Below are 14,388 nucleotides of genomic sequence, written 5' to 3'. Positions count from 1 at the left end.
AATGTTTTCCTAAAGCAATCTCTGGTGACAAACACGTTAAGGTTTGTACATCTTGGTGTCTTAAGGTTTGAGATATTTGATTCACATCTGGCAGCCATCCAAAATGTGTTCATGGTCGGTTTTGCGTCTCTGTAAGTCACCAGAGAAGGCATATGAGACAGAGCGAGATTCATGGGTTACAGCCATGCTGGAGTTTTTTTTTTTTTACAATTTAAAAAATATCGGCATCAAAGCAGATCCTATTTAACTTGACACTGTTTATTTCTGTAGCCTTAAACAGTGTCACGCATTTATATCTCAAACTTGTCTTGCTGCATACTCTAGGGCAGTGGTAACCAATCTTTGTTCCTGGAGATCTACCATCCTGTATTTTTTTATTTCAACCCTATTTTGGCACACCTGACTCTACTATTTAGCAGCTTAACAAGATCTCTGTTGAATGAGGCGTGCTTTGTTAGGGTTGGTTGGTTTGAAAACCTACAGGACAGTAGATCTCCAGGAACAGAGTTGAGCAGTCCTGCTCTAGATGTTGAATGAGGTGTGCGCTTTGTCAGGGTTGGAGCGAAAACCTACATGATGGTAGATCTCCAGGAACATGGTTGGCCAGCCCTGCTCCAGCTGTTGAATGAGGTGTGCTTTGTCAGGGTTGGAGCGAAAACCTACATGATGGTAGATCTCCAGGAACATGGTTGGCCAGCCCTGCTCTAGCTGTTGAATGAGGTGTGCTTTGTCAGGGTTGGAGCGAAAACCTACATGGTGGTAGATCTCCAGGAACATGGTTGGCCAGCCCTGCTCCAGCTGTTGAACAAGGTGTGCTTTGTCAGGGTTGGAGTGTAAACCTACAGGAGGACAGATCTCCAGGAACAGGGTTGGGCAGCCCTGCTGCAGCTGTTGAACAAGGTGTGCTTTGTCAGGGTTGGAGTGTAAACCTACAGGAGGACAGATCTCCAGGAACAGGGTTGGGCAGCCCTGCTGCAGCTGTTGAATGAGGTGTGCTTTATTAGGGTTGGAGCGAAGACCTGCAGGATGGCAGATTTCCAGGAACAGGGTTGGTTGCTTGCACTAGGGGGCCCTACAGCGCACTGACTATGTCCCGGACGAGCATAAACTACATTGGCTCAGCAGTTGAGCCGTTGTTTACATAAGGTTAGTGCTTGCAGGCGCAACTTCACAAACGCATAATGGCCACTCAGGACATGCGAGTTTCTGTAAACACCAGCAAGATGGCACAAAACAAGCCAAGGGGCCAAAATTAGAACTCAGGTTGTACCTGCATTCTCCAGACTTCTTCTGAGAAGAAAGAAATATCAAGACAGTTTAGCAGAATTTGTTTTATATTGCATTTGATAATTACTCATGCATGAGAAAGAAAATATGATGTAAATGATCTTTACATGCAAAAGCAGCTCACTTGGTCAGGCATGGCACAGTCCATAGGGTTCCAAGCTCGTGCGGTTGGTGGTTTCACTGCCATGGCAACTTTGGAACTTTGATTCCTTCTCGGTCTGTTGCCCTCTCTGCGTTCTCCCTTTCAGAATAAAGAAAAAAAAAACACATTAAGGAGGATGGCCTATCTGATCTCATTTTTATTTTCTATACATAAAACAGCTCACTCATAATTTCAAGCTTGCAAAAAATAGAAGGTAAATTTTCATAATGTTGCCGAGTACAGTTTCACAGAGCCAAGGGTAGTGTCTAATATCAAATCCCTTGACATCTCTTTCCTTGGGAAAATAAGTTTTTTTCTTTCTTTCTCACAGCTTTATAGCCTCAGTAATGTCAGTGGACTGCAATAACGGCAGTAAAAAAATGCTTAGAAGCCACCAAATGAAACATATTTTACTGGCAGACCCTTGGGTGGTAGAGTTGATAAGAATAAGTGCAGTAATACTGGCTGCCTTTTTGTTTTTGAAATAGAGAAGCAGAACCAACACCGTCCCAGAGAAACCTTCTGTGGTTATATAAAATACCGTCGCTGTGTTACCAGAAGCATTGTTTTACAGAACCCCAAATTCCTGGTCACAAAACGCAAATTGTTTTTTTTGTTGTTACTGTTTAATTTTAGCTTGTAACTATAAAATGTTACAGACATGCATTAAAACGAGTCCAGTGTTAATTCAACTCTAACAGAATGCACAATTGTGCAATTGGGACCATATGTATCGTGCAAGGGTTGATTCAATGCTGAGCAATTTACTGTGTAATTTGGTCTTGCGGAAAATAAAACCGTATATCTTGAAGAGAATGGGAGTAGAAGGCCTCACTGGCCAATTCAAACACTTCCTGAATGTAAATCTGCTGTGTTTCCTAATGAATTATGAATAATAATTTCCAACTTTGTGAACAAAAAGAAAGAAATGAAACGGTCAACGCGCTTGCTCTGGAGTCGTGGTTTATGACAGAAAAAATAACTTGAGGAAAGCATCTGGCAGCCAATCGCTGTTCAGAACAGCCCCTTTCGGGTGCCAGAATTTCTGTGAGCCATTAAAAAAAGGTTTAATGCAAAATACATCCTTTTAAAGGCACACATTTTACATCAGAAAATTGTGCAACCGTAGTATATATTTTGCAGACAGTCGTATCCACATATCCAACCCTAGCACTTTACATGGCACTATATCGTATAGGTTACGTAGTGTCCATTAGAGTTGGAGGAACACTACAGCAATGCAGGAAAATTGCCTTGCCCAAAGGGTTCAGCAGGACTGTGTCTCATCCAGGATTTGAACCTGCAATCTTTCTTGCTCAAATGATTTTCAATGGTCCACTAATCTGACACTAAATAAGGGCTTTTGTTCCCACAGGAGTACTCTGAGTGGTTACTTTTTTTTTTTTTTTTTACTTTAATGTATTGATTGAATCAGGGCCAAAGTCGTGAAGTGATAAAGGTTAAGGATTCAGACGCTAGAGATGTTTTTTTCCTGCCAGACACCATTCATTCAGTGACTCATTCCTGATTTGGGGATGGGGGGGGGGGGGGGGCAGAAGGGCCTTTTGCTTCCAGTTGGCACTGGACTGTTGCAGTTGAAATTGCAGTTTAATTTAGCCTCTCTTTCCTGTGAACGATCCAGGAGTAGTTATTGCCCCGCAGCTTTGAACGTCGGGGAAGAACCATTTCTTGCCGTGAGTTATCAACAATTTCGTCAGTCAATAAAGGCAAAAGGAGCCAAAACAAAGTGCATTAAAGCTTAAAATAGGACACGCGTGCTGTGAAAATGGCCGATATTAGGTAAAAGAAGCCATTCGTTTCAGAGATAACTCTATAGGGCACCTCTTCCTCACACACACACACACACACACACACACACACACACACACAGGTCAAAAGATTTACAGACTGAATGAGTGGCTGGTTCTCATTATGGCCATGCAGCACTGCTTTGTGCATGAATCATGCACATGCTGTACAGTACTTACTTTTCCTCTCGGATGAATAATAAAAACGGATTCGATTTCGGGGTCTAAAGAAAACAAAACACCATCATCTGTTCAAACAGACGGTGGCGATTTTTGGGTTGTTAAAATGTCAGGTGTCCTTTCCCCGCTCAGGACGGGTAGCGGGGCCTGCCAGCTCTCCGGGGAGCTTTCGCAGCGCCGCTGCCGGACCCCGGACGGGCTCGTCTGCAGCGGGACGGGGGAATGCGACTGCGGGGTCTGCCTCTGCCCCGTCACCGAGCCGGGGAAGTACTACGGCCCGCGGTGCGAATGCCACGACTGGGTCTGCCCCACGCACGGAGAGAAGACCTGCGGAGGTAAGCGATGTCCTCCCTCCGTCCCGCTCTCTCTCTCTCTCCCTCCCTCCATCCATCCATACATCCCTCCCTCCGTCCCACTCTCTCCCTCTCCCTCCCTCCATCCATACATCCATTCTTCCCTTCGGCCCATCCCTCCCTCCATCCCTCCATCCATCCTGCTCTCTCTCCCTCCCTCCATCCATACATCTGTCCATCCGTCCATCCCTCCGTCCCTCCATCCATCCTGCTCTCTCTCCCTCCCTCCATCCATACATCCATTCTTCCCTTCGGCCCATCCCTCCCTCCATCCCTCCATCCATCCTGCTCTCTCTCCCTCCCTCCATCCATACATCTGTCCATCCGTCCATCCCTCCGTCCCTCCATCCATCCGTCAGTCCATCCCTCCCTCCATCCATCCCTCCGTCCCTCCATCCATCCATGCATACATCCATCCATCCATCCCTTCTTCTCTTCATCCATCCATCCCTCCCCCTCTCTCTCTTTCCCTCCCTCCCTCTCTCCCTCCTCCCCTCCCTCTCTCTGCAAAACATACCGTCCTTCACCCCAGCCTTTTGGGGTGCATTAATACAGGGATCTATTTTCCAGGTGTGCGATGGAAAGAATATATCAGGGAGTCACATGACCCAAGTCTGGCTCTTTTTTTTTCTTCTTTTTTTCCCCCCCTAACAGACCCTCCATCATTAGTTGCAGAAACCTGCTTGTATTGATTCTGTTCCAGGGAACTCAAATGCTGTTTCGAAGAGCAAAGCTTTTTGATTTGCTTTTTTGCAGATAAGACTGCTGGGTTTTTTTTTTTACCTTTGAGACGCAAAACCAGAGTCACAGGAGCATTCACCTCCAGGGCTCCTCATTTTAAAAACATGGCAGATTCCCAGCAGCACTCGATCTGAAGGCTGAGCTTTGAACTGAAGACGGCAACCTGGCGTTTAGGAGAGCGATGGGAGCTTTACGTTTCTAAGAGCATGAATGCACGTTTCTATGAGAAATCTAACGCACTGTCTGTTTCCCCAGAGACCTCGTGCAATTGACATTGTTAGCCCCAACAGCTGTGACTCACAAGACTTCTATAACGTGCAGGCGGGTGGGGGGGTGGGGGGTGGAGGGGGGAGACCAACCAGCCTCTCAACCAAACGCTGACAAAAGGAAAAAAATTGGAATGCTTCCAAAAAAAAAAAGTCGGCATCCAACTCAGTTATGTAATAGGACTTTAGTGGAATCCTACCACACATGAACACATTTGCATGAAGTAAATTTTAATGCATTGATAAAATGGAGAATGATTCTAATCTCATGAAACACATCATGCTGGCCTAGAATTGGGAATGACACAACAGGCGCCTGTACTGTGGGTAGCATTGCTACCTTGCAGTAATAACCTAGGTTCTGGCTCTGGTTCTGGTTCTGTCCACGTGGTCTCTGCATGTATTATGGCTATATAGGGGTTCTTCCCACTTCCTGCAAAGTGTGTGCTTGCCTGTGCTTAATTGGGTCAGTTCTCATGCATGTTTGTTTGTCCAGTGACTGACTGGTGCTCCAGGAGCTGATTTGGTGATCAGTGTCCTGCCTGCTAGTTAGTCAGTCTGACCGCACACATATATTACACACATTGGATTATGAGGTCACTGATGAATGTTGGTTACATCATTCTGGCCATTGAAGGTCCAGGAAATTGAATTCAAATTGTGGTTATATTCCCCGGGAGAGACAACTGACTGTCTTCTTAATACGTCTTTCAAGTTTTTAACACAGTTATAACCATTAAATTGTATAACAATTAAACACTATTAGATTACCGTGACCTGGGTGGGTGTGCATCCTGAGCTCATTAACATTCATATCCATGAGATACGTCATATGTAAACCACTTCTCATTGCAAGAGCAGAGCCTGTTGATAGTCCCATGCAGAAACATTACACTGCCAGACAAAACGAAAAGCAACATAAATTAGGCTTTGTCATCGTATAATTAAATCTGAAGATCATCCGAAGTGCAATAACGTTATAACACTGAGCTACAGCACGCTAGCATTAGACTCTACAGCAGTCTGAAATCCCATGCATTACACCAGAATAAAGAAAGGCTTTGATTCCTCACGTGTAAAGCTTGAAAGCCATTTCTTATCACTAGCTAACGATAGGCCTCCTTACTGACCCACCACACGTCTGTCCTGCGACAAGTTCCGGGTGAAAATGGGAGCTGAAAATACTAACTGTAAGGGCTGTTGTAATATTGCAGTGCCTGTGGGCTCCAGAAATAAGACCCATTTCTTGAGAGTCTCTTCATTTTTGGGAAAAGTAAAATTGCTTATTGCTTTCACCACATCCAGCGAAGGGGGCAATGCTTAGACATTTTCAAATCAGCTTGCCTTGCCCACATAAAACAGTGGTAAGAGCATCATTTACATATTACATGTAGGAAGGATTTCACTGGGCATAGTGGTTTGGTTACGTAACTAACTCCACCCACTGAAATCCTGCCATTTAGCCAATGAGGCACAGGCTTTTATACATTAAAAAAATAAATTCTGAGCTGTAATGCAAATCTACAGTGATGTAATTGATTGGCAGCCTCCAGTGACTGGTGCTTTTGTTTCTTTCAAAGCAACGCTCTGTTTAGAATTAGACTTTGCCCCATGAACAAGCAAACTGCAACCTCGCCAGTTGTTTATCACATGAACCAAGTATGAACACTGAGCAGCTAATGACAACAAGAAAATAAAATCCAGATTTGTGAGCAAAATCCAGAGACAGTCAGTATACACAAAGCAGAAAACGCCTTGTACAGCATATGCTCGAATGCACATGGCTCACAGCATGTTGTTTTGGTGAGGGGTTGTGACAAGTTAAAAATAGCTTTTTAAAATGGAAATTAGAGCAGGTTTTGCTAACGGTAGCCGTAGGTTCCATAGCCATCAGTTTCATTTTAGCAGCTGGAGTTAGTTGGGAGTCAGTCCACCCATGGCTGTTCTCTGAAAATAATTTGTATTCCCTGAAACTTCTGCCCGCCAAAAATGAGGGATTTAAATCTGTAATCTTTATAAATTGCTCTGCTAAACAGCAGCGTGTAATGGGGCAATTTGTGTGTGTATGTGTGTGTGTGTGTGTGTGTGTGGGCGGCAGGGAGGGGGGGGTGCTTTTGTTACACCTCCAAATAAAAGATCTTTGAATAGTACTGTCATATCCTTTGGCCTTCTTCTTCATTGACCTTGAAAATGACAGGCTTAACCAGATACATTTTTACGAAAGGAGGTGCCAATCTTAGGAGATGTGGAGAAGCACTAATGGAGACACACAAGAGGAGGAATAGGACTTATTTGCGGGTTCTGAGAGCTTAGAAGCGAAGAACTCATCAACACTTCCAGACCCCAAAAGCTTGCTGCTAATGGGGTTTCTCTCACCGTGACTGAACAGCTGTGACTGGGGACACACACCTGGAGCAGGGCGTAATCAAGGCTAGTTAATACCTATCAAGAAAAAAAGAACACCCTGAGTCTACCTGCTGATCCAGATGGCAAAATTTGTGACTGTTTAAAAAAGAAAATCTTTTTTAAAGGAGAGTGTCTCCTTATTGCTCCTTATTGCTTTTGAAGTATTAATTGCATTATTGCATAATTGCATGACTGATCACAGCTTCCTACTTGCAGTAGGCCTTGTAGGTGCACAATTTCAGCCTATATATACTTAATCATATATAAAATATACTCATTTCCATTTACGAGGCAAGGAATGGCGTCTGGTGTGGGGGTGGTTTTTGATCTTGCTAAATTTTATATTTGGAAATACTTAATGCTGCACATGTTCAGTGCTTCAAAATAAATCAAAATTATGCATATTTTTCATTACAGACAATCAGAAGCAAAACATTAGTACAAAACCAAAGATTATGAACCCACAAATATCTCATTAATTTTCATAAGGTCTGCAACTAACAGATAGCTGTACGCAGCGGTGGTCATTGCCATTTGAAGTATGTATGATAAAATGTTCCTCTTAAGAAGAAAGGTTTTAGAAGAAAAAAAAAAAAAAAACTCAATTTGCCAATTGTCATAACACTGAAAAACCCATGGAAACTTTAGAGCTGATCAAAACAAAACAGTCCAAATTGTCCAAGAGTGATAAAAACCAGGCCCTCCTCTCAGGGTTGCAGTAGTGTTGGGCTTTATGCCGTGCAAAGCAGAAAAGCTGTCCCTGTTCCCAGTGAGAAGTGAGTCTCCTGATTCATTCTCCATTATTGTCGCTGGCAAAAGTAGCTTTCAGGCCAACTGACAAACAACATCCAGTAGATTCTAACTCAACCTTGCTAGCTAGCTAGCTAGTCTCAAGCCCTATTCTGACAGGATTAGTTTTCCTCAAGGATGTCCAGTAATTGGAATTATTACCTGTTACTCATGTGATTTTAATCCTGTCAGAATCTACCACGTCGGTAACTTTTACCTGGCTGCAAAGTAAATTTCCCAGACTGGGGGGGGGGGGGGGGGGGGGGGGAAGCAGGTGACCGAGGCCCTTTGGTAGTAATAGTCCTGTGTGAATAGACATGCCATTAAACTGATCATCACAGCGCTGTCAGCTGTGGTCACTACTACACCTGGCAGTTTGGTTGAATGTGCCAGGCAGACAGTCATTCTGCGGTGCTCACGTTGTGACAGTAGCTTACTGACTCTTAAAACGCTTCTTTCCAAGGTAAACGAAAATAATCTGCTCAGTCCTTGAGGAAACAGGAGGAGCAGCACCCTTAGGGAACCAATGACGTCCGTACAATATTACCGAATCAGAAAATAAAAAGTTACGAGTTTTGTCGGTAGGTTATCAGCCAGAACATCTCACTGTCAGACAGCAGTGGCCTTCACTAAATGATGCAATTCTCCCAGTTCAGTAACGTAGCTCCATGACAGCATGACCTTTCGGTCTAAACGAGATTTTACTGTAGGCTACCTCTCCCATTTGAATTGCCCGTATTGTACATAAAGACAGTTATTTTTTATTTATTAAGAAAGCTAGTCTTGCATGAAGCGTGGGGTGAGCATGGACCGTCTGAGCAGTGACCAGTTTCACCGGCTGCTCACTTGTCATTGCAGGACTCACCCACTGTCGTACAGGATAAAGTAGTCACATAAATTACTGTACACTTTACACTCTACCACAGTATAGAGTGACTGACAGCTTTGTGTGTGTGTGTGTGTGTTTCTAGTCTGGTTAACAAATTTATGTAAGCAAGGGAGGATGAAAGCTTTTTTTTAAAAAACAGTAAAACAAATAAATAAATAACCAAACCTGCCACATTTCAATTTCAAAACAAGAAAACCTGCAACGTTTACAAGGATGATGATTCCCCTCCCCTGATGCCTGTTTTGTTTGTTGTGATTGGTCTGTAATCAGAGCAGTTGTCATTCTCCCCCCCCCCCCCCGCCCCCTCCCACAATGCATTTCTGCTCTGAGCTGGACCTTCCCCTTTTTCATGGAGAGTGAGGAAGCTGAACGTGGCAGTACCCCCCCCCCCACCCCCCACCCCTATCCCACAGCCTTCTCCCTGCAGGATTGCTCGGTTTCTAAATGAGCCATATGAAATCCCTGGCTCCCGATTTCCAGATTTCTTCGTCCCCCCCACCTCCCCCTCCCCCCAGTCAGGACTGGCTGAGAGTTTGCTTGGGGGTGTGACGCACTGCTCTTTCCCCTGTGTTGAGCACTAAAGTGCTGCTCAGGGCTAGCGAATCCACACAATCCACCTGATCAATCCCGGCAGGTCAACTGACCCACAGGAGCGCATGAATACTCTTAACCCTTTTAGGAGTAGGCTGTGCTGGAACGTTTATATTACTCCAAAAAGTCAGTGTTCTAGAACTGTAGAACACCAGTAATCACCAGCGGCGAGTGTTACATCAGCATTAGAACGTTGGGTTGAGAACGTTCTAATCACACGTTGCTTGCAGGGCTGTGTTGCCGTGGCGAACGTGTCCGATCGGTTCAGTGCACGGCGGGCCCCTGCGAAGGCAGAAGGAATGGCTGTGTATCTTGGCTCAAGGCTGGAGGATATAAATCAGCAGTGGGCGGGGCGGATTCAGTGCGCTTGATAACGCAGGCCTGCACAGCCCCGTGTGAGGCTACGTTCGAGCAGATTAGTTATAGATGTAACAGGAATGCACCCGAGCGAAGGGGTTTTCCGTTTGACATGCGCCAGGAGATGATATTCCCCTGGATGGGGACAGGACAGCCACGCTCCTGCAGATGGCTTTCTGACTTCTGCAATACAGTGTTCAGGCATCTTGGTTATTATGCCTCAAATGCTTCTTCTGCTTGAGGCTTCGAGAATTTTACAGTCAGAAATTGTTATTTTTTCTTTTTTTTAAAAGACCATGAAACACAGCTGCTGTCAACCCATATGACAGTTGGAATAAAACTTGCAACCCAAATGCTGTCGTTTATTCTCTTAAGTTTCCATGCTGAAAACCACCAAACAAAAACAAAAAGGTCTTCCCCTTTTCCTTTGTTAAAATGGCTGCCTGTGGGTGCTGCAGTACATGTTGACATCGATGCTGTAACATCCAGAAGTTCACTTTCCTCAACTAAAGTGAACTTTCACTTCACTTTATTCAAAAGAATTTCATTGGAACATGTGAGTTGGACAACATAGTTTGTGCAGGTGTTCACTCGTCTAACTTCTAAGTAAAACGTTTTTCAACTCTTATTGAGTTATGACTTTCCATTCTTTCCCATTTCATTGTTTTACTTTAAGTTTTTAATTAATTTATAAAACTGCATTTAGGTTTTATGGTGTACTGCATTTAGGTTAACATTTGCATAAATTTAAGCAACATTTAAAAAAAAAAAACAACCTCAAACAGTTGTGGTATTATAATACCACATAAAATATGCGCAATATGATTGTAAAAACTGCTAAGAAATCACGTAGCCTATCTGCTTTTGTGAGTATGGTCCACATTAAAATTCTTAAGGCTAGTGCCAATCAGAAAAATGTCTGGTCCAAACCGAACACTTAATCGATCAGTCTAGAAGAATTTGTTCTGGCAAAGTCCAAACAAACCTATGGGCAGGAACTCTATCTATATTGAAGACAAAACTTTCTTCAGTTTGGGCAACAAGCCACAGTGCTTGTATTTTTCAATTTCAGGTGTGTTCAATGAACAACCACTGCCCACAATCCAGTGGGAGGACACCACCACCACTGAGTCAACATCCCCTTCAGTCACACAAACTGAAAATGAGAACAAGGAAGCTTCTGCAAACAGTGACATCCTGCAGTACGCGTTTTTCTGAACATCGACTGGTTGTCTAGACCACTTGATTAAAAAGTAACCAGGCCAGAAACATTCAATAACCTGAAATATCGGTGACCTCAAATAAAGTTTTTTTTTCTTTTTTAATACAGTAGCTGACAATGAAAACAGACATTGGCCAATAAAAATAAAATCAGGTGTTTTATGGAAGCACAGGAGGGTGAAACGTCCTTGATCTTGAAGACTTTTCCCTGAAATTGGGATTGTGCCTCATCTGTCAATCAAACAGCCTGCTTTATGTTCACCTGTCCCTGCTATACTGCTGTGTGTGTGTGTGTGTGTGTGTGTGTGTGTGAAAGAGAGAGAGAGTGTGTGTGAGTGAGAGAGAGATGAGAGAGTGTGTGAGTCCGTGAGTGAATGTGTGTGTGTGTGTGTGTGTCTGTGTGTGAGCGAGAGGGAGAGAGAGAGAGAAAGATAGAGAGAGTGTGTGTGTGGGGGTGTGTGTGTGTGTGAGAGAGTGAGAGAGGGAGAGAGAGAAAGAGAGTGTGTGTGGGTGTGTGTGAGCGAGAGGGAGAGAGAAAGATAGAGAGCGAGAGTGTGCGTGTGTGTGAGTGTGTGTGAGCAAGAGGGAGAGAGAGAGTGTGTGTGTGTGTGTGTGTGAGAGAGTGAGAGAGAGAGAGAAAGATAGAGAGAGAGAGAGCGTGTGTGTGGGTGTGTGTGTGTGAGAGAGTGAGAGAGGGAGAGAGAGAAAGAGTGTGTGTGGGTGCATATGTGTGTGTGTGTGTGTGAGAGTGTGAGTGAGAGAGAGACGAGAGTGTGTGAGTCAGTGAGTGAATGTGTGTGGGGCGAGAGGGAGAGAGAGAAAGATAGAGAGAGAGTGTGTGTGTGTGGGTGTGTGTGTGTGTGTGAGCAAGAGGGAGAGAGAGAAGGATAGAGAGAGAGAGTGTGTGTGTGGGTGCGTGTGAGTGAGAGAGAGACGAGAGTGTGTGAGTCAGTGAGTGAATGTGTGTGTGTGTGAGTGTGTGTGTGTGAGCGAGAGGGAGAGAGAGAAAGATAGAGAGAGAGAGAGTGTGTGTGTGGGTGCGTGTGAGTGTGTGAGACAGTGAGAGAGGGAGAGAGATCAAGCTCTGGTTTAGTCTGTTTGGAGATGAAAATAATGCAGATTGCCTCAGAAAGCGGACCCGGACTTGGGGAGGGGGGCGTGGGGGTGTGGGTTCACTCGGAGGTCAGTGAGTGTGGGAGAAAGAGGAGGAGAGAAGGAAGGGTGGGAGAAAGAGGAGGAGAGAAGGAAGGGTGGGAGAAAGAGGAGGAGAGAAGGAAGGGCGGCGGAGGAGAGCAGGGCCCAGAGGCCCTGACAGCAGCGCCCTTTAATGTGCGGACGGCGGGATGGCGCGGGATGGCGGGATGGCGGGATGGCGGGATTGAGGGGATGGTGGGATGGCGGCCAGTCTGGCTGAGGGAGATACGCCTCGACAGGCCAATGCCGATTTTTTCCCCTCCTGCGAGCATCTTTTAAAACCGCAGCCGTTGTCAGATGAGGGAGATAACCCCGAGACAGATACAGGCATTAACACAGAGAAGCGCCCCCCCCGGCCCCCAAAAAAAAAACAGCGCCCCCACTATGGCAAACTTTGAGAAAGCCGCCCCTGGGAGCAAAGGCAAAGCCAAGCAACTGCCCGGGGCCCCAAGCTTTGAGGGGGCCCCAAGCTTTGAGGGGCCCCCACAACACTAGGGGGTCTCCTTGAGGGCTGAGTTTTAGGAGTTTCGGGGTATCCAAGCCCCCCCCCCACCCTGAGAGACCCCAAGAAAGAAAATGAACCATCTCTGTTCTCCCTGCTGGTTAGGACCGGTCCCCGTCAGAGCAAACGCTGTGGGCAGCGACTGTGACTGTTTAGCAAGAGCCTGACAAGCGAGACACGGTCCCCGGCATCCATCCACGTCCCGCCCAGCGTCAGGGGAGAGCTGCAAAATTATCTTGGCTGCATTATATCAGGGACGAGCGGCCAACAAGCAGATCTGTGCAATTTATGTCCCTAATACCCTTTGGAGAGAAAAGGGGCCTGTTTACCACAGTGAGGCTCTGCTGGAGCCCTGAGCTGCAGGCTGTCAGTTATGTCTGTCTTTATTTATTTTTTAAATGTGGATAAAAGTGTGTCGATTGCTCTTCCCCAGGGAGCCTTGCGGCACTGTTAGCACTGGGGGCTAGCAGACCTTGCAGGACTCAGGCTCCGTAGTGCGACGCGGTCCTCATGGAACCGCTAACCGCTAACTGCTAACGGAGCCGCTAGCCACAGGACACCTTTCTGCTCACTCTGGAGCTAAAGCAGCGTTAAGTACCAAAGATTAAAAAATGGCGTTTTTAAGTTACTGTTTACTTTCGGTATCCGAATGCAGAACAATAACATTATATATACAATTGTTAAATGAAAATCCCCACAATTCGTCAAAACAGACAGTTTATCACCCTTCAGCATTCTGCCTGAGAACATACGAACATTCGTATCCTGGGCTGCACAAGTGCTTGACCCACTGACCCGCTCACAACCTCTACCAAACATGGTGTGATATGGCACCCGCGTGTAGCCAAGAGAAAGGACTCTGTCTGCATTCTCAATCAGGGCCCAGAAAAGCAGAAGAGAAAAGGCTAGAACACAGCAAAAAAACAAAGGGGAGCAGAGGGACGTAACACCTGAGGGCTAAATTAACCAGAACAAAAATTACTTTAAACCGCTTACTAACAGAAAGACTCCTTTCTTTCGAATGCGACAGCGTTTGCCGTTCGAGGAGGAGGATTACATAACCAGTCGCGAGCCTGTGACATCATCCTCTCGCTGTCACAGGAAGTGATGCCTCTTTTACATGATCGGTTTGGAATGCCGTTTCTGACCGCTCTTGAAACGGCTCCATTCTGGCCGAGCGCGGCAGAGACCGGTGCTGCCCAGGTGGCGACTAATGACCGGGGAAAAGCCAATGAGCGCCACACCCCCCCCCCCCCCCCCTTCGAGATGTCAAAATGAATTCTGTGGTTCGTCTGAGACACTGACTTTGAAAATAAGGGTTCTCCATAGTGGATCCTCCTTCAGAGATTCAAGGATAACACCGCCAATTTTCATTTTGACATATCAGAGCGGTGTAACTGTGCCAGCGGCTAAATATATGGGCGTGTGCTGTTGGTATGATTCCATCTGGTGTGGCTGAGTTCAGTCTTCAGGCATTAATGTGTGGACTGAGCTGTGCTTAAAAGGCACCGAGTGTTGCTCAAAAAAGAAAGTAAAACCCAAGAAAAGTTTTTTTTTGTTTTTTTTTTAATCAGCACTGTATGTGCCATGAATTTGAAATGTGCTTGCAAGTTGCAATAACCACTTGCTATTTTCAGACACTTACTGACCTTTTCCCAGACA

At 45.5% G+C, this 14,388-nt stretch overlaps 1 protein-coding gene across 1 annotated transcript in view; it reads left to right on the top strand.

Annotated features, from left to right (window-relative positions):
• itgbl1 (integrin, beta-like 1) overlaps nt 1-14,388 on the top strand; it is a 70,382-nt gene that overhangs the window by 800 nt on the left and 55,194 nt on the right. The window contains exon 2 of the mRNA XM_035393233.1: nt 3,550-3,752. Coding sequence (XP_035249124.1) covers nt 3,550-3,752 — 203 coding nt within the window. The remainder of the gene's footprint in view (nt 1-3,549; nt 3,753-14,388) is intronic.

The sequence above is a fragment of the Anguilla anguilla genome, chromosome 15, assembly GCF_013347855.1.
Source record: "Anguilla anguilla isolate fAngAng1 chromosome 15, fAngAng1.pri, whole genome shotgun sequence".
NCBI classification, from domain to species: Eukaryota; Metazoa; Chordata; class Actinopteri; order Anguilliformes; family Anguillidae; genus Anguilla; species Anguilla anguilla.
The sequence above is the reverse complement of the archived record's forward strand: the minus strand, read 5'-3'. Positions and strand labels throughout refer to the sequence as shown.